The sequence below is a fragment of the Cervus canadensis genome, chromosome 2, assembly GCF_019320065.1.
Source record: "Cervus canadensis isolate Bull #8, Minnesota chromosome 2, ASM1932006v1, whole genome shotgun sequence".
Classification (NCBI taxonomy): Eukaryota; Metazoa; Chordata; class Mammalia; order Artiodactyla; family Cervidae; genus Cervus; species Cervus canadensis.
The window spans coordinates 54,261,524-54,282,922 of NC_057387.1; the positions used below are offsets into that span (position 1 = coordinate 54,261,524).

At 35.3% G+C, this 21,399-nt stretch overlaps 1 protein-coding gene and 1 long non-coding RNA gene across 2 annotated transcripts in view; one reads left to right on the top strand and one right to left on the bottom strand.

Annotated features, from left to right (window-relative positions):
• LOC122436740 lies at positions 1 to 13,083 on the top strand. The gene is made up of 3 exons (XR_006268095.1): positions 1 to 412; positions 9,101 to 9,146; positions 12,973 to 13,083. It is a non-coding gene; the product is annotated as an uncharacterized LOC122436740 (long non-coding RNA).
• LOC122436736 (calcium-activated chloride channel regulator 1-like) overlaps positions 7,356 to 21,399 on the bottom strand; it is a 25,261-nt gene continuing 11,217 nt past the window's right edge. Inside the window, exons 8-15 of the mRNA XM_043460766.1 lie at positions 20,990 to 21,214; positions 17,230 to 17,407; positions 15,474 to 15,574; positions 14,892 to 15,116; positions 14,491 to 14,761; positions 13,728 to 13,895; positions 12,957 to 13,199; positions 7,356 to 8,237 (exon numbers count right to left, since the gene is read on the bottom strand). Coding sequence (XP_043316701.1) covers positions 7,897 to 8,237; positions 12,957 to 13,199; positions 13,728 to 13,895; positions 14,491 to 14,761; positions 14,892 to 15,116; positions 15,474 to 15,574; positions 17,230 to 17,407; positions 20,990 to 21,214 — 1,752 coding nt within the window. The 3' untranslated portion in view covers positions 7,356 to 7,896. The remainder of the gene's footprint in view (positions 8,238 to 12,956; positions 13,200 to 13,727; positions 13,896 to 14,490; positions 14,762 to 14,891; positions 15,117 to 15,473; positions 15,575 to 17,229; positions 17,408 to 20,989; positions 21,215 to 21,399) is intronic.

Below are 21,399 nucleotides of genomic sequence, written 5' to 3' on the forward strand. Positions count from 1 at the left end.
AGAAATTCTATTCCATTTTTTCTCTTCTTTTTCCTTTTTGCTTTTTAGTTTGGGAACTTCCTAGTGACATATCTTCAAGCTTGTGTGTTAACTGTTCAGTAGTGTCCAACTCTTTGCAGCCCCTTGGACTGTAGCCCACCACGCTCCTCTGTCCATGAGATTCTCTAGGCAAGAATACTGGAGTAGGTTGCCATTTCCTTCTCTAGGGGATCATCCCAGCTATGTCTCCTGTATTGCAGGCAGATTCTTTACCTTCTGAACCACCAGGGAAGCCCAAAACAAAATGACCATGGTGCATTGGACAGGAATCAAACCCAAATTTCCAGCATGGGAGGTGAGAAGTCTACCACTGAACCACATAGCCCCTATCTTCAAGCTTATGATTCTTTTATTGGCCATGTCCAGTCTACTGGTGAGTCCATCAAAGGCATTATTCATTTCTCTTACAGTATTTTTGATTTTTTAGCATTTAATTTTGATGCTTTATTAGGGTTTATATGCCTCTATTTTCATTACTTGTTCTTCCATGTTGTCTACTTTCTATATTAGAGTCCTAGGACATTAATAATAGTTATTTTAAATTCTTGATCTGATGATTCCAAAATTTCTGCTATATCTTAAATCTGGCCTTGATGTTTTTTGTTTATTTTTGTTTTGGTGCTTTCAGACTGTTTTTTTGCCTTTATCATGCTTTGTAAATTTGGCTGAAAACCGCACATTGTGTGTTCAGTGAAAGAAACTGAGGTAAATAGGCCTTCATCTGAGATTTTATGCTATCTGGCTAGTAGTTAGGGTATGCTTACAAAACCTGTAACTTTAGTTGTCTGAAACAAAATTTACTGTAGTGTCTATTTTTGTCTCCTTGGATGTTTTGAACTTCCCTAGAGACTCTTATGAGAAGGCAATGGCAAGCCACTCCAGTACTCTTGCCTGGAACATCCCATGGACGGAGGAGCCTGGTAGGCTGCAGTCCATGGGGTCGCTAAGAGTCGGGCCCAACTGAGCGACTTCACTTTCACGTTTCACTTTCATGCATTGGAGAAGGTAATGGCAACCTACTGCAGTGTTCTTGCCTGGAGAATCCCAGGGATGGGGGAGTCTGGTGGGCTGCCGTCTATGGGGTCGCACAGAGTCGGACACGACTGAAGCGACTTAGCAGCAGCAGCAGCAGAGACACTTAATTGATTCTGAGGCTTCTGTTTCTTTTATCTGTAATCTTCTGTTATTATGAAAGAAAAAGTGAAAGTGTTTAGTTGTGTCAGTCTGACACTCAGTTGTGTCAGACTCTTTGCATCCCATGTATTGTAACCTGCCAGGCTCCTCCAGGCAAGAATACTGCAGTGGGTAGTCATTCTCCAGGGGATCTTCTCTGACCCAGGGATCAAACGTGGATCTCTCCTACATTGCAGCAGATTCTTTACTAACTGAGCCACCAGGGAAGCCCATTCTGTTATTATACTGCAGTCTTATTAATGTGATAATAAGGTGTGGGGGAAAGGGAAGCATTTTATAGTCCTATAGTTAGGCCTCATTCTTTTAATGTGCTTGTCCTCTGAGCTGTGACGTTTACACCTGTTTTATAGATTTTTTTTTTCCTTTGATAAGACAGGAACAACTAAATGGCTGTGAAGTTGGGTATTTCTCTTCCTGAAAGTTCATTATGCTCTTGTAAAACCTAAGCTGAATAGTTAGGTAACATTGTTTCCCTCAAGGACAGACTTCTAAGGAAAACAGAATGCTCTGGGCATATTTCAAAATGATTACTTTTCCTTCTCTCCCTGCTAAAAATCTGAAGGAATTTTTCTTCAGTTCTGTCTGAAAACATGGTGAGGCTCCTAGAGCAAAAGCGCAGGAAAGTATGTAGGTTCTTCTAAGATCCCTTGGAGCTTTTAACTCTTAACTTTAGCTGCACTGGACCTCAGCCAGTTCACTGTTTATAGTTTGTGTTCCTACTGATACTGGCTTCTGTGGCAAGGTTCAAGTCCTGGGCTTCTGTTCTAACTGTGATTCTCTGTATTTGTCTGTCTTTCCAGTTAATGGAACAGCATATAGTGATATGGGCTTAATTCTTCGGTGGATCTAAGAATAATTGTTGCTTTTTAGTTATTCGGCTTGTTTCTTGGGAGGATGGTAATGATGACCTCTAGCTGTTTATGTGTCAGACTGGTGCTCCTGATTTTTTATAAACTGATCTTATGTCTGGTAACTTTACAGAATTCTCTTATTAGTTTTAATTATTTCTTAATTCTGTTGGCTTTTCTGTGTCACCTAAAAGTAATTACAGTTTTGTACCTTTCTTCCCAATTATTGTATCTTCTTTTTTTTTTTTTTCAAGCTGCATAGGAATCTTACTTTCCTCAGTGACTGTTAAAGCTCTGTAAATCATTTCTCAGCACAGCAGCCACATAGATAGACTAAATTAAGACCATTTAAGGCCTTCATAATCAGCAGTGATTTTTTTTTAATGATTTATAGACTTTTAAGTGATTTGTTTTCCTCAGGATTTAGAATTCTCCCCTGTTGTGTCTAATTTCTCATCCCTACTTGAAGATTCAATGCACTCTTTAAAAATTTTTTTTAAATGGTTGGGTTGTATAGTAAGATTCATAGTATCAGGTTAACAAGGTTTTCAAGTGTTTCATTTTTAATTGAAGAATGCTGGTTGAATTATATTTTTATATGTGTATTGAAATAATATAGTTTTTCTTTTTAAGCTATTAATGTGATAAATTACATTGGTTTTCTAATATTAAACCATCTTTGGATTCCAGGGATAAATTCAACTTGGTCAGAGTATGTTATTATTTTTTACATATTCCTCTGGTTTTGTTATATTACTGTATTATGATTTTTTCCTGACTTTTCCAAATGTATCATATAGCTTCTTCCTTTCAGACATTCAAAGAGTTTTTGAAATATTCCTGTCTGTAAACAAAGGACTTTCCTCTAATATAACTGATACTCTCTCTGTCTCTTTCTCCTTCAGAAAAAAAAAAAAAAATCACACTAGTGCTATATTAAAGCTTAATTTACATTTTATTAAGTAGTTTATAGATTCTGTTGACACAATAGTTTCCTGAAATGCTGTGTGTTGATTGAGATCACTATTATTAAGTGGTTAGCTTTCATTGTATCAAATTCTTACAATATCATGTGTGCATGATAGCTTATGGATTTTTTTAATGTAATTTGTCAAATTTTAATACCTTTGATGTTATGAAAATGTTTATTAATTTTTTTCACAAATATTTATTACATATCTGTTATCTATCAACTACTATTCTAGATGCTGAGGATGTAGCAGTCAAAACAAATCTCTGCCTTGATGGAGCATCTTGTTGATATCCTTTGGATATAAGAATGATCTCAGAATATAAATGGGTCTTTAGTGACATTCCACAATTCATACAAAAGAAACTTATTCTTGTTATCTAATAGTCATTTTATGCCTAGAGTCAAGGCTTTGATTGATTACTTTTTTTTTTTTTTATGGTAAACACGACCAGTTTATTCTTTTTTTTTTTTCAGTTTTTTTTTTTAATTATTATTATTTTTTTCCAGTGGGTTTTGTCATACATTGATATGAATCAGCCATGGATTTACATGTATTCCCAATCCCGATCCCCCCTCCCACCTCCCTCTCCACCCGATTCCTCTGGGTGATTGATTACTTTTAATCAATGATAAAAACAAATTTGACCTCTTTACTGCTTGGACCATATTTCATTGAAAAATTATCTTATAGTCTTTTTTGATTACAGTTTGTATTAATATGAAGTATTCATTTATAATAAGAATGAAATGTAAATAATTCTACCATAAAATTATTTCTGTTGTGGTTTCATAACTATTTTTCAAATGGCTTGAATAAACTTTGATTTTGTTAATATACTGAATGAATTTGTAGCACACTTTGAAAATGTTTCTTAAAAAGTTTCTCCAATAACTAGGGAGTTCCCTAGTGGCCTAATTGTTAGGACTTGACACTTTCACTGGCATGGCCTGGCTTCAGTTCCTGTTGGGGAACTAAGGTCCTGCAAGCCATATGCCATGGTCAAAAACAAAACAAAACAAACAAAAAAAAAAACAAGCCAGCAAGTAGAAATAAGCATTTTATTTTATGATGAGTTAATAAATGGATTTTTAAAATATAAGGAATGGTATAATCATTTTGCCTTAAATTCAGAGTATAATTAGAACTAATGAACTGAAGTACTTAGGAAATTTATGACTTTCGTACATTCACTTGTACATTTTAAAGGGTTATATAATACACAATGAATATAGCAAATGTCCCTTTATGGATCATTGCCTTGTTGGGTTGAAGGGGCTTGTATAACTCAACGAAGCTATGAGCCATGCTGTGCAGAGCCACCCAAGATGGATGGGTTATAGTGAAGAATTCTGACAAAATGTGGTGCTCTAAAGGAAGGGATGGCAAACCACTCGAGTATTCTTGCTGTGAGAACCCCATGAGCAGTATGAAAAGGATATAACACCGAAGAGGAGCCCCCTAGGTTGGAGTGAGTGAGAGAGTGAGGGAAAGTCACTCAGTCATGTCCGACTCTTTGCAACCCTGTGGACTATAGAGTCCATGGAATTCTCCAGGCCAGAATACTGGAGTGGGTAGCCTTTCCCTTCTCCAAGGGATCTTCCCAACCCAGGGATCAAACCCAGGTCTCCTGCATTGCAGGCGGATTCTTAGCCTGCTGAGCCACAAGGTAAGCCCAAGGATACTGGAGTGAGTAGCCAATTCCTTCTTCAGAGGATCTTTCCAACCGGGAATTGAACTGGGTCTCCTGCATTGCAGGCAGATTCTTTGCCAACTGAGCTATCAGGGTTGGAAGAGCATATGCTACTGGGGAAGAACACAGTACAATTATGAATGGCTGCAGAAAGAATGAAGTAGCTGTCAAGCAGAAACAATATTCAGCTGTGGAGGTGTCTGGTAATGAAAGAAAAGTCTGATGCTGTGAAGAACAGTATTGCATAGGAACCTGAAATATTAGATCCATGAATCAAGGTAAGTTGCATGTAGTCAAACAGGAGATGGTAAGAGTGATCATTGACATATTAGGAATCAGTGAACTAAAATGGACAGAAATGGGCGAATTTAATTCAGATGACTGTTATATCTACTACTATGAGAAAGAATCCCTTAGAAGAAATGGAGTAGACCTCATAGTCAACAAAAGAGTCTGAAATGCAGTACTTGGATGCAATCTCAAAAATAATAGAATGATTTCAGTTCGGTTCCAGGGCAGACCATTCAACGTCATAGTAATCCAAGTCTGTGCCCCAGCCACTGAGGCAGAAGAAGCTGAAGTTGATTGGTTCTGTGAAGACCTACAATACCTTCTAGAACTAACACCAAAGAGATGTCCTTTTCATCATTAGGAATTGTAATGCAAAAGTAGGAAGTCAAGAAATACCTGGAGGAATAGGCAAGTTTGTCCTTGAGTACAGAATGAAGCTGGGCAAAGGCTAATAGAGCTTTGTCAAAAGAACACACTGGGCATAGCAACACATAGCAACATGTAGCACACACACCCTCTTCCAACAACACAAGAGATGACTGTATACATGGACATCACTAGATGGTCCATATCAAAATCAGATTGGTTATATTCTTTGCAGCTGAAGATGGAGAAGCTCTACACAGTCAGCAAAAGCAAGACCTGGAGCTGACTGTGGCTCAGATCATGAGCTCCTTATTGTAAAATTCAGGCTTAAATTGTAGAAAGGGAAAACCACTATGCCATTCATGTATGACCTAAATCAAATCCCTTATACAGTGGAGGTGATGAATAGATTCAAGGGATTACATCTGATAGACAGAGTACCTGAAAAATTAAGGAGGGAGGTTCATTGTAACATTGTACAGGAGGCAGTGACCAAAATCATCCCCAACAAAAAGATACGGAGGAAGGCAAAGTGGTTGTCTGAGGAGGCCTTAAAAATAGCTGAGGAAAGAACAGAAGCAAAAGACAAAGGAGAAAGGGAAAGATATACCCAGCTGAATGCAGAGTTCAAGAGAACAGTGAGGAGATTTAAGAAGTCCTTCTTCAATGAACAATGCAAAGAAATAGAGAAAAACTAAAGAATGGGAAAGACTAGAGATCTCTTCAAGAAATTTGGAGAATACCAAGGTAACATTTCATGTAAGGATGGGCACAATAATGGACACAAACAGTAAGGACCTAACAGAGGCAGAAGAGATTAAGAAGAGGTGACAAGAATACACAGAAGAACCATTCAAAAAAGATCTGAATGACCTGGATGACCATGATAGTATGGTCACTCACCTATAGCCAGACATTTTGGAGTGTGAAGTCAAGTGGTTCTTAGCAAGTATTACTACAAACTCAGATAGTGGAGGTGACGCAATTCCAGCTGAGCTATTTAAAATCCTAACAGATGATGCTGTTAAAGTGCTGCACTCAGTATGCCAGCAAATTTGGAAAATCAGCAGTGGTCACAGAACTGAACAAGATCAGTTTTCATTCCAACCCCAAAGAAGGGCAATGCCAAAGAATGTTCAAACTACTGTACAATTGCACTCATTTTATATGCTAGAAGATTATGCTCAAAATCCTTCAAGCTAGGCTTCAGCAGGGTGTGAACTGTGAACTTCCAGATGTTCAAGCTAGATTTAGAAAAGGCAGAGGAACAAGAGATCAGATTGCCAACATTGCTGGATCATAGAGAAAGCAAGGGAATTCCAGAAAAGTATCTATTTTTCCTTCATTGACTATCCTAAAGGCTTTGACTGTGTGGATCACAACAAACCATGGCATATTCTTAAAGAGATGGGAATTCCAGAGCACGTTACCTGTGTGCTGAGAAACCTGTATGTTGGTCAAGAAGCAACAGTTGGAACTGAACATGGAACAACTGACTGTTTCAAAATTGGAAAGTAGTAAGACAAGGCTGTATACTGACACTCTGCTTATTTAACTTCTTTGCAGACTACATCATGTGAAATGCCAGGCTGTATGACATAAGCTGGAATCAAGATTTGGGGAGAAATATCAACAACCTCAGATATGTAGATGATACCACTCTGGTGGCAGAAAATGAAGAGGAACTCAAGATCCTCTTGATGCAGGTTAAGGAGGCAAGGGAGCTTGAAACTGGCTTGAAACTCAACATTCAAAAAATTAAGATCATGGCATCTGGTTCCATCACTTTGTGACAAATAGATGGGGGCAAAGTGGAAACAGTGGCAGATTTTCTTTCTTGGATTCCAAAATCATTGCCTATTGTGACTGCAGTCATGAAATTAACAGACCTTTTCTCCTTGGAAAGAAAGCTATGACAAACCTAGACAGTGTGTTAAAAAGCAGAGACATCACTTTGCCAACAAAGATCCATCTAGTCAAAGCTACGGTTTTTCCAGTAGTCATGCATAGATGCGAACATTGGACTATAAAGAAGGCTGAGTACCGAAGAACAGATTCTTTTGAACTGTGGTGCTGGAGAAGACTCTAGAGTGTCCCTTGGACTGCAAGATCAAACCAGTCAATCCTAAAGAAAATCAACCCTGGATATTCATTTGAAGAACTGTTGCTGAAAACTCTAATATTTTGGCCACCTGATGCCAAGAGCCGACTCACTGGAAAAGATCCTAATGCTGGGAAACATTGAAGGTAAGAGGAGAAGAGGACAGCAGAGGATGAAACAGTTAGATGCATCACTGACTCAAATGAACATGAATTTGAGCAAGCTCTGGGAGTTGGTGATGGACAGGGAAACCTGGCATGCTGTAGTCCTGGGGTCGCAAAGAGTTGGACACAATTTAGCAACTGAACAACAAGAAAATAGCAAATTAAATCCTAAATAAATGTGTACCAACTATGTATAACATTGGTTATCAGCGCTGACACAATTCCTAGTTTAAAATATAGAGAAAATCATTGGTAATCCAAAAATTGCCAGAGTGATTTCAGAAATCTTGGTACCCAGAGCATGGACACTGTCTTCTGGTAGAGGAATAAATTTGATTGCTTGTACAATGTGAGAAACCTCTGAGATGAGATTGGCTTCATTGATGGCTTGGACTGCAATATAGAATTTGGTGCCATTTTCTATTCTAAAATGTTCTGGCTTAAATTCAAAATTTTCTTTTGAGCCGGCCTCCTTAGGTATTAGATTAGAAGTATTCACTAAAGTTGCATTGTCAAAATCTTCTTGGAGATCCATGAAACTCTTACTTATTCTTATAACGTAGCTGTTAGCTAGAAAATAAATAGATATTTCATGTATGTTAGGATCACTAACATGCCTTATTGCTATCACATCAGTTTATATTTAGGGGTCCATCAGGAATGCACACTGTTTTTTTTTGTCTGGTTATTCCATCTTCTTTAAGAATACACATATAAACAGTTCTTATCTAGTTATCTAATCACAAAGAATTTAATTCAGAATTGTATATTACTAAAAATGGAATCTAGATTTAAAAATAGAAATACGAAGAACTGAGTCTACTTTTGATTTAGAACAAGGAACACAATAATGTTTGAGTATAGTAATGGCATTCAGTAACATTCAATACCCTCTGTCTGTATTATTTTTCATTAAGCTGAGAAAGGGAGTACTAGGATGTATGAGTAAGAAAGCAGATAAGTAGGGTGGGAGCCAGGGATAAAGACAAAGAGCAAAGGAGGGCAGAGAATTTAGAATCTGTACTAAAAATTAAACATGTTTAGGAGCTAGGCAGACTTTGATTTGCACCTTAGTTCTACTTTCTAGCTGTAACAAAGAAAAAATTAATTAGTCTTTCTTACCTTAGTTTTCTTATCTGTAAAAAAGAGAATCAGTCATTCAATTCAACAAATATTTATGGAATTTTATATATGAACATTATATAATATAATGTATAATAATACATGAAAAGTGTTTAGCACAATGTCTGGAACTTAATAAATGTTTGAAATATTAGCTATTATTATTGTTATTTTATCAAGAAAGGAAAGAAAGATGCTGACAAATGCTTCATTCAAAATGCTTTTAGAAATCTACAGGAGCAATAGATAAATATATTTTAACATTATGAAATGCCATGAACAATAAAATATAAAATATCTTTTTTTTTCAGTGAAGACTATTTTTTCATGAAATATTGAATGTGTTTTAAGTATGTGGTGAGTAGCTTAAATTTATTGTTTTCTTTTAAATTCAGGCCCTATGCCTTAACATTCAGGTCTTTTAATAAATAGGTCCTATGAAACTTATCTACTCCATTACTCTTCACATCCTCTCTGCATTTAATTTCTGCAGATCTATCCATCTAACTATCCATCCATCCCTTATTTTAATTTAAATATTTCATTGTGATATTTTGCTTTCTTGACTTTGATCATATTATTTGATTCCTTTTCTCCCCGACATGAACCCCTGGAATGTGCCTCCCTCTCCCTATCTATGCAAATTGTACTTATTCTTCAAGGCCCACCCAACAGGAGGTCCAGTTTCTTAATGAAGTCTTGGTCATGTATTTTATCTCTTGGTAACTCTCTTCCCTGAACTTTTATTGCATGGAATTTAGTTTTCCAATCTTATAGAGGCTCAGTTTATCTTTCCAATTTGAATGTATTATTCTTTAGGACAAAAATATGTTTTATACTCCTTTTGTATGAACTAGAGTACCTGGTACTGTGTTTGGCATGTATTTGACATCCTTAATTACTTCTAGGCCCCAACAGACATGAAAAGGTGTTCAGTCTTAGCAATCATTAGGGAGATGCAGATTAAAACTACCTCACACCTGTCAGAATATACATTATTAAAAAGACAACAAATAACAAGTGTGGCGAGAATGTGGAGAAAAAGGGAACCCTCTCATCCTGTTGGTGGGAATGTAAATTGGTGCAGCCACTATGGAAAACAGTATGGATGTTATTAAAATAAAAAATAGAGCAACCATATAATTCAGCAATTCTGCTTCTGAATATTTTTCTGAAGAAAACAAAAACACTAATTCAAAAAGATATATGCACTACTATGTTCATTGCGGTATTATTTACAATAGCCAAGATATAGAACAACCTAAGTATCCACTGATAGGTGAATGGATAAAGAAGATGTGGTGTGTGTACAAACAAACCTGTAACGGAATATTACTCAGTCATAAAAAGAATGAAATCTTGTGTTTTGTGATGTGAATGGACCTAGAGTGTATTGCTAAGTGAATTAAGTCAGATAGCTAAGATGAATACCATATGATTTCACTTATATGTGGAATCTAAAAAACAAAACAAATGAACAAATGTAACAAAATAGAAATAGACTCATAGATACAGAGAACAAATAAGCATTTGCTAAATGGGAGGTGAGTAGGGGAAATGAGTGAAATAGTCGAGGCAGATTAAAAGGTACAAACTTCCAGTTACAAAATAAATGAATCATGGGGATGAAATGTATGGAATGGAGAGTATAGTCAATAATACTATAGTAACTTTGTATGGTAACAGATGGTTACTAAACTTAAAGTGGTGATCATTTTGTATTGCATAGATATATCAAATCACTATATTATATACCAAGAACTAACATAGTATTGTAGGTCAATTATACTTTAATAAAAATACTACTTTTTGGCCAAAAACAGTTACTCAGTTGATGCCCAAAATGACTAAATTAGTGGATCATAAAATATTAAAATTATTACATCTACATGTTTTAGTATTTCTAGGTCATCTAGTCTGATTTGCATATATGACTGGGATGGAAATGGGGTCTCAGTAAACTTAAGTTTATCAAAGATCCCTGGTGGCTCAGATGGTAAAGCTTCTCCCTACAGTGTGGGAGACCCGGTTTTGATCCCTGGTCAGGAAGATCCTCTGGAGAAGGAAATGGAAACCCACTCCAATACTCTTGCCTGGAAAATCCCACGGATGGAGGAGGCTGGTAGGCTACAGTCCATGGGGTCACAAAGAGTCGGACACAACTGAGTGACTTCACTTTCACTTTCAAACTTAAGTTTTTCATTTAAAATCATATAGATAATTATTTATTTTTTGATACTGTTACTACCTCCTTTTGTAATGCCTAGGGGTAAAATCTGATAGAACTACATCTTCCTATTTGTTACCAGGAGAGAGGGAGATCAGATCCCACCTGTTTTAGGTATTTGAGGTTAAACACAGTGCAATTCTTTCTTCCTCAATGTATGTATGAAATAATTTCTTCCATCTTTTAGTTTCTATAATCAGCATAAGGGACATTTATTATGAATCCAGTCTTGATCTAAAGACTTGGTCTTAACTGAGTTCAATTTTAGAATTAAACATTAGTCAGATAATTTCATTTATGGATTTCTAAGTGGCAGTATTTTTTATTTTCACTATATTTTTAATAGTCAAGTGTATTTCAGAAGCTGTCATGATAGGAGTCTTAGTATTGAAGTACAAAGAGCTCTTCATAGGTATTTTATGTTTCTTTTGACCTTACAATGATTTTTTTTTGTTGTATAATAATGATAAAGAGATATATAGCTACATAGGAAACGAAAGATTAAGAAGCATTGTTTCTTTTGAGAGAGCCTATAGTAAGGGATGTATTATAACACAAGGGAAAGAGCATTTAAAGTGACTTTTCAACACTAACAACCTCTGAGATATTGTCTGTTGATATGCATTTTGCTTTCATTTTACCACCTTAAAGGGAAAATAACAAGATTGGCTTTACCCTATGAGAATCTGCTAGTCTAGCACAACACTGGAATATGATAGGCATTCAATAAACACTTATTTAATTCAGTTAAATTTAAAGCAAAGCTAAAAGTGATTTAAGTTTTTAAGAATGTGGGCAATTTATTATGAGAAAGTTACAGTAGTCATGTATGGGTGTGAGAGTTGGATTATAAAGAAAGCTGAGCACTGGAAAATTGATGCTTTTGAACTGTGGTGTTGGAGAAGACTCTTGAGAGTGCCTTTGACTGCAAGGAGATCAAACCAGTCAATCCTAAAGGAAATCAGTCCTGAGCATTCATTGGAAGGACTGATGCTGTAGCTGAAACTCCAATACTTTGGCCACCTGATGTGAAGAACTGACTCATTGGAAAAGATCCTGATGCTGGGAAAGATTGAAGGTGGGAGGAGAAGGGGAGATGGTTGGATGGCATCACCAACTCTATGGATATGAGTTTGAATAAGCTCTGGGAGTTGGTGATGGACAGGGAGGCCTGGTGTGCTGCAGTCTATGGGGTCACAAAGAGTCGGACACGACTGAGGGACTGAACTGAACTTGAATGAATAAGATAATTTGGCCTTGAACTTTAATTCAAACTTTATAGCTAAATCTCTGCCTATTATCCTCTCTCTCTCTCTCTCTCTGGGACATCTTCACTTAACTTTGCTAACTTCTCTCATTCTTCAAGACTTAGGTCAGTAATAGTCTTTCCTGAAAAGCCCTTCAAGTTATACCTTGTGATATTAACTCTCAACTAGAAGTGGCTATCCAATGGCGTATCTCATCATATTCTGTAAAATTATCTATTTGCAGAAAGTGTCTTTTCCACCTAACTAACTGTTGACAATAGGGATTATTTCTTACGAACCTAACAACATTTGAAAATTTAAAAAAAGGTCAATGAATGAATGAAATTGTTCAAGTGAAGTTATACATAGAAAAAATTTCCCCTGTTAGGGAGAAAGGAATGCAACAGAAAGCTGTTAAATCAGTCTTCTTAAAGTAATTTCTAAGATGGTTCATATTTTGAGAGGCAGTTTGGCACAACACGATCTGATGAGAGTGAGTTTAACTACTAATTTATTAAATATAGAAGTAATTTGGGGCAGTTCATTATCTCTTCGGGCTTAAGTTTTCACATACACAAATAGATGACCCATAGTAGACCATCTATGCATGTTATTTATAAGTAGGGCATTAGAAAATTTTTAGCAAATGAAAGCCAATGTATGTAATATTTTAAAATGTAGTATCAAACTTACCTTTTCCTTTATCTAGGACATTGCCAGGGGCTGTCCATGAAAGTTGAATATAATCTTCTTTGAACTTAGCCTCAAGATCTGTAATTTTACTGGGTGGGAGCACAGAAGGGTGATTGCCAGGAGGAGGAGGAGCTCCTGATACAGTAAATGACCCTCCAGAGGTTAGTCTGCTAAAGTCTTCTATTTTAACTTTTGCCAGGTCATCTTTGACTTCAGGTCTCGGTGGATTCAGTATAATTTTACCTACCAAAAAAAGCAATTTTGTAACATTTCACATTGTGATATCTTTTCTTATCTTGTAATCTCATTTGCAGCTGTAGATAGTTAATGTTGATTGATAGCAGCCATTGAAAAAGTAGCAGCTTTTAGTGAAAAAAAAAAAAAAGCTTGTTTTATTGGTGTCATTTTAAAATTGATGGGGAGACATTATGAAGTGTTAGTCCTATCATTTAACTTATCTGTCTTACTTCTTGGTTCTAAATTCTCCAAGGACAAAGATGGTGCCTTACTTATTTTTGTAGCTCCACATCTAGCAAAGTGCTTGCCACAGTAAATTTTTTTCACTATAAATGAAATGAACTCAGGGAGATGTAAACAAAGCATGTTGTAAGTATAGTCCTATGCTAGTTCCATTATCATAAATATGGTTTTGAAACAAAGAGATGATTATATAACTATATAGTTAGGTTTTCCATGGTACATTTTATTTTGAATGCTCGCCACATTAATTTACCTAAATAAATGACACATTTCTATTTTAATGCCACTTACCATTTTCAACATAGCCTGCAACATACAGAGCTTTGTTCTGTTGTCTTAAGTTTAGCCTAGCCATGTTGTTTCTTGCCTGGGCATGTACTTTTAAACTGTATCTACCATTTCCATAGTAATCCGTAAAATATCTTGAGTAGATGCCATCATTCTTGACAGTATCAGCACCTTGATATTGAAATGTTATATTAGACACACAACAAAGTAAAATATGACAATATCAGCTATTCATGAGCCCTAGTGATGGAAGTTCTTTTGTGAGATAGTATAGCACAATTTTTTAAAATATATGAACCCTCGAATCAGACTACTTGAATTCGAAGCTTGGGTTGACAGCTTGCCAAACTTTGACTTTGAAAAAGTCTAATTCATAGTAAGCATTCAGTTAATATTAGCTATTATTATTTCATAAGAGAATCCTAACAAAAAAGGAAAATATAACTATACTGGAAAAAGATATGCAAAACACTGACACTAACAAAAATAAAAAATTATTGTGCTCTAGGAAAAAATAAAAATTATTTTTTTTTATTTTACATGGAAAAAATAAAATTACTTATAAATTCAAAGAAGATAAATGTACTCGTGTCTATACCTAGACAAGGTAACTAAGTAAAAAGTTAAAAAGCTTTAAAAACATTAAAATTAAATTTAATTCACTTAAAATATGTTTCATTAGCATATATAGGAAATAATGACTTCTGAGGCATGTGACTGCAGTAGGATTTTAAGTTCAGTGGAAGTTGATGCAGATTCTTATTACCTGCACCATTGTCCCAGAGCTCCAATGTTACTTGATGTCCATCTTCAGTTTCTATGATGGCTATTACGCTGATTCCCAGTACAGGCAAAAACCCTTGACTGACTTGTGCATAAACAATCACTGGGCTAGGGTAATGTGCTGTATTTTGACTCATGTGAGCTGTTGCAATTACTGGGGGTGTAGTAGGACTTCTTGCTCGAGTGGTCACTGTCACTGTTAGCGTTTGAGAGCTGGCATGATTATTTAGAAGGCTGTAAGTCCAAGTACCTGTCTAAAAATTAAAAAAAAAACACTACTTGAGAGTTTTTGTAATATTTTCCTACTCCCATGTGAGATGTTATTTTCATTTTTTTCCTTAAAATTGGTTGATAAAGCATGGAGAAAATAAAAAATATTTTTACCTCTGCAATACCGGGTATTCGCAGACGAGCAGACCGAATATTTAACTTATCTTCTTTGAAATCCGAGGTTTTATATTTCTTTCCTTTTGGATCCTGGAGAAGAATTTCTGGCTTTTGTATTGTCCATGTGACAACAAAGAAAGTGTCATTTCCAATTGTACTGTCTATGGGCACTGTGCCATTTACTCTTTTCCTTCCTGTAATTTTCAAGGCTTTGCTTTCCAACTGTTACACAAATATAAACAACAATCACATGAAACTGATTTGTTATTCCAGTTATAACATTTCAAAGTTTAGTCAGTTCAGAGTAATTCTAAATGTACTTTTAAGATTTCAATGAAAATAGCTAAATTATTTTGAAGAATTTTGCAAATAAAAAGCATTTATATTGACAAAAATAGAAGAATCAAAAGAAAAAGTGTCTGTAAATATTACATAAAGCAAATTCAATAAGGATGTTTTCTGGACAGCCAAAATGTTTTCAGGCAGATAAGTTATTTATTAGAGAAAGAAATTACTATTTAGGATAATAAAAATTTGTTACAAGTGTGAAAAGGCAAAGAATTTTTTAAAAATACCGACCTGAATAGCCTGCTGAGTGATGCTTCCACTTCTAGATGAAATTCTACTGAAAGCATTAGTAAGGCCATTTATGTCTTTATTGGCAAAGAAACGATATCCTCCTAAAATGGAATTTTGTTTACTTTTATAATCTAATTTTATTTTATTAAAAAAATTTTATTGGAGTATAGTTAATTCACAATGTGTTACTTCAGGTATACAGCAAAGTAAATCAGTTATACAAGTACATATATCCATTCTTTTTTAGTTTCTTTTTCCATATAGATCATTACAGAATATTGAGTAAAGAGTTCCCTGTGCTATACAGTAGGTCTACACACACACACACACACACACACACACACATATAGTAGAGTTTATATATCAATCCCAATCTCCCAGTTTATCCCTCCCCTACTCTTTTTGCCCCTGGTAACCATAACCAGGCAAGTTTGTTTTCTACATATGTTACTCGATTTTTGTTTTGTAAATAAGTTCATTTGTATTAGTTTTTTAGATACCACCTATAAGTGATATCATATGATATTTGTCTTTATCTAACTTACTTCACTCAGTTTGACAATCTCTGGGTCCATCCATGTTGCTGCAAATAATATTTTGTTCTTTTGTATGACTGCATAATATTCCATATTGAATATTCCATATTGAAGGCGGGAGGAGAAGGGGATGACAGAGGATGAGATAGTTGAATGACATCACTAACTCAATGGACATGAGTTTGAGTAAGCTCCAGGAGTTGGTGATGGACAGAGAAGCCTGGTGTGCTGCAGTCCATGGGGGTAGCAAAGTGTCGGACACGACTGAGTGACTGAACTGACTGAATATTCCATATGATACTAATTTTAAGTGGGAAAATCGTTTGCTATTATGCTCTTATCAATATACTATAAAATACATTTTAAAATTTCTTTTTAAACTTACAAAAGATTAATTTCCCAGACCTTAGGAACTTTTAGTATATCAGTATCCTAGATGTAATGCTACAATAAGTAAACCTCGCTCAAAATATATTAGAACAAAGGAAAAACTGGCCAAAAAAATATTTTTAATCATTAGATTTAAGTGCTTGCCACATTAGTAAAGCTGATGTAATCTCTAAATAATGTTATGAAAGTTAAAGATATTTTTTAAACTAGCTGCTTATTTTCTGGTTATATCTAAGATACACCAAAACAATTAGAGAATGACAGTTTAGAATAAATTAAAATTGATTAAATGCAGATAATAAATGATACAGGAGTTAACGAAGAGGGAGATAATTTAGGTGTCAGAAGCTGGAAAAGAATGGATTACAGAGAGCAAGATTTGGTATTCAGGTCTCTGACTATAGCCTTGGGCAAATAATTTGTACTCTCTAGGTCTTACATTTCTTCCTCAATGAAATAGTGCTATCTGAATCTCTACTATAAGATTAAGCAAGTAAGATACTGAGCAAGGATTTTGGAACTGCACTGGAATAAGTCCTTAGTAACCACGGAGAAAGAAGGTTCATCCTGATGTACTGGTAAAAGTGATGAGAAATGAATAAAGACAGAAAATGTTGACTAATGTTAAAAGAAGCTAGTATAGGTAGAAGTAGAAAAAAGTGGGAGTGGGGAGAGGAAAGACATTAATTTGAAGGATGAGGACAAGGAAAGGACAAAGATGAATTTTTTAGGACAGAAAAATTTTGAGCAGTTTGTAGTTTCAGGGGAAAGAGCCCCGGAATGAGAGAAACTGAAAATGTATGTATTCAAATTCTATTTCAAAGGTTTACCTGTCATATTTGACAGTGTCTCCAGTTCTTTGGCAGCAGAAGGTCCCAGAGCAATGGTGTGGATGATCGCACCACTTTGTTTTACATCCTCAAAGCATAAATTTATTTCATTATCTTCCCCATCAGTTAATAGTATGATTTCAGAACCAGAAGTACTCTGGTTACTGTGGATAATTGCCTGATAGTGAAAACCCAGATTATTAATTAGATTATATCTAAATAAACTAAGAATAAACTTTTTCTTTGGTCTTGGAGAAGTCACTATGCATCAGAGTAGGCAAAGGGAAACTTTGTATTGTCATTCCAGTTTGAGTTGGTTTGAAAATGAGCGTAATGTACAATGGTCATGTAGGTTTCCAAAGGCAGAATGTTAACAGTGCTTTCACATATACACAAACTACCCAAGAGAGAAAAAATAAAATACTTAGAACCCTGTCTAACTCACAGTAAATACTCAGTGAATGTTAGCTGTTATTATTATCTCAGGAGGTACTTGGGATGGAGGCAGTTTTGGAAGTTTGCAGACTAGACATTTGTAAAGCTTTGACTGAAGGCCAGTGTGCAAAGTTAAATGATGTGACTTGTGCTTTTTAATTCATAAAAGCTAGTTGATAATTGAAGAATCTCAAAATTTCCTGGAAAAAAAATGGATGTGTCATGAAGAGTTCATGAATTTATCAAGTATTATAATTTGGAGGGGTATTTTCCCGATTTTTTACTAAGAGTAGTGACTAAGACAATTTACTCAGACAAATTGAGAATAAATTCTAGCTCTGCCATTTGTCAAGTGGAATAGCTAGTGTTTAGTCTGTCATTTATGTATATGAATATAATTTATATTTATAGTAGGGTTCTATAAATAGCTTGGATTCTTTACCAACTGAACTATCAGGGAAGCCCAATAAATAACTCAGTGTAATGATTACATTTTTGAACTTCGGAGTAAGAAAGATCAGGTTTTGAATCATGGATTTGCCAATTACTGACTATATGATCTTGAGAAAGATATTTAATTACTCTGAAAATCAGTTTTTGTGTGCAAAATGGGCATGGTAATAGTGCCTGACTAAATATTAATGGTAACAATAAAGTAAAATTATGAATGTAAAGCATTTAACATAGGCACTAATGTAATATGTGCTTAATAAATTCAGACATTTTGTTATGATTCTGTAAGTAAAAACATGGTTTCATTATATAAGTAATTAAGAGGTTTTTACTTGTTTGAATGTATTGATGATATGATATAATCTCTCCAGCAATAGAGTCTTGTCAAAATGTTGTAAGAAATATATCAAAGCATATTAAGAAAAACATATATGAATCAATGTGTGCTAACAGTATAACACAATCCCAAGATATAGCACTTTCATATTTAGAATTGAATAAACATATGTAATAATTATGATCTTTTAATAGCAATCCTTTCTTGAGTACTTGTTTAATATTTTTATTGAAATATAGTTGATTTACAATGTTACATTAGTTTCAGGTGTACAACATACAAATTTTCTATTTTGTCAATTATATTCTAAAGTTATTACAAAATAATGACTGTTTTCCTGTGCTGTACAATGGATCCTTGTTGCTTATTTATTTTATACGTAGTAGTTTATATTTCTTAATACAGTATTCTTATATTGCAGCCTCCTCTCTCTTCTCCCCGCTGATTACCACTAGATTGTTCTCTATATCTGTGAGTCTGTTTTGTTATATACAGTTGTTTGTGTTATTTTTTAGATTCAGCATATAATATATAACACAGTTTTTGTCTTTCTCTGTCTGACTTATTTACTAAGAGTAATACCCTGTAGGTCCATCCACACTGTTGAAAATGACAGAATCTCCTTTTTTTTGCTGAGTAATATTCCATTGTTTATATGTATATATACATACCTACACACTGTGCTATGCTGTGGTTAGTCACGCAGTCGTGTCCAGCTCTTTGCAACCGCATGGACTGTAGCCCGCCAGGCTCCTCTGTCCATGGGGATTCTCCAGGCAAGAGTACTGGAGTGGGTTGCAACGCCCTCCTCCAGGGGATCTTCCCAACCCAGGTCTCCTGCTTTGCAGGTGGATTCTTTACTGTCTGAGCCACCAGGGAAGCCCTACGTGCACTACATCTTCTTTATTCATTCATCTCTTGATGAACACTTGATTTGCTTCTATATCTTGGCTGTTTTAAATGATGCTGCTATGAACATTAGGGGAGCAACTATTTGTCTGACATAGTTCTCACAAATTAAATGATATAAGTACTATTATTTCTTTCTCCCCCAAAGAAAAAGAAATGCAAGAAGGCAGAGTGGTTGTCTGAGGATCATGACCTCAGGTGTCATCACTTCATGAAAAATAGAAGGGGAAAAAGTGGAAACAGTGACAAATTTTCTTTCTTGGGCTCCAAAATCACTGCAGACGTTGACTGCAGTCATGAAATTAAAAGATGGTTGCTCCTTGGAAGGAAAGCTATGACAAGCCTAGACAATGTATTAAAAAGCAGAAACATCACTTTGCTGACAAAGCTATGGTTTTTCCAGTAGTCATGTACGAATGTGAGACTTAGACCATGAAGAAGGCTGAATGCCAAAGAACTGATGCTTTCGAATTGTGGTGCTGGAGAAGACTCTTGAGAGTCTCTTGCACAGCAGGGAGATCAAACCAGTCAATCCTAAAGGAAATCAACCCTGGATATTCATTGGAAGGACTGATGCAAAGAGCCAACTCATTGGAGAAGACCCTGATGCTAGGAAAAATTGAGGGCAGGAGGAGAAAAGGGTGGTAGGGGATGAGATGATTAGATAACATCATGACTCAATGGACATGAGTTTGAGCAAACTCTTGGAGATAGTGAGGACAGAGGAGCCTGGTGTTCTGTAGTCCATGGGATTGCAAAGAGTTGGACACGACTTAGCAACTGAACAACAACTATTCCATTAATTGAAGAAACAGATTTTCTGAGTTGAATAACTCATCTAAGGTCCTTTTACTGGTGAATAATAGAACCACAAATCAGGTTTGTCTGGGTCTGGAACTTGCGTGTTTTCTTAAACCGATATTCTTTACAGCAAATATACATCACGAGGAAAGCCAGGAGATGACATTAACTAGTGGCCCAGATAAGAGTAACAGTCCCCACTTTTTAGCTGAGGCAATGAGAGAATCAATGAAGGGAAGGACAGAGTTTTCTGTTTTTGTGACTGAAAGAATATAAATAAACTAAAACAGGGCTGTCTTATGTTGGAAGAAATTCAGATGAGTACTGGATGCAGTTGAATATAGTGCTCAAAAGTTGCTTGCAACTTTTGATTTCACAATTTTTATTTCAATAAACTTCTACCCATGTATCTTGAGTTTGGTACTATGTTTGAGGAACTACCTATATTTTTGTGATTTTTAATGTCAATTTAATTTGATGAACTGAGATTTTCTTTATCCAAAATATAAAAACATTACTAATCTCTCTGTTCTACAATCTCCTTAACAGCATTATTTTTCCCTGATAGTGATTCAGACTATGTAATGCTAAAGAAAAGAGGAGCTTCTCAGTAAAATCATGATGATTATGTGCTCACAGAATTTTTCTTCCCTTTAATCACTCCTCAGTGCAACTCAGTTTTTCAGGAGTATGGACAATAGAAATTCTTCTAAAATCATTTAAATGAGAGACCTCTAAGCTCATGACACTTGTTCCAAGAGAGCTGGACAAAATTAAAAGGAATGATAAATGTGAATGATATTTAGAAAAGCATTTTTATCTTACCTGGAATCCTGCTTTGAGCCCCTTACAAATTGAAGTTCCACCACTAGCTTCTTGAGGCAGATTTGCAGTGATCTTTTGGTAAGCATTATCATCAGTTATTCTTGTTAGATGATTTTGGATTTCAGCAACATTGTCAAATGTAACCATCCCAACCAAAGATCCCTTTTCAATAACTTGAATCAAGTATAGTTCTGCTGCTTGATTCATTCGAAAGAGACGGTCTTCCTGTAAGAAAAAAGATGTCTGAACAATTCCTGGGTTTCCTCCAATCTTTGGTGAAAGACAAAGTTTATGGGTCAGAGATCATGATAACAGTTGATTACTGTACTTTAGAGTTTGGCTTCATTATATTAAAAAGAATATTAATGAAAAACAAAATTCATCATGCCTTACTTGGAAACGTCTTTAAA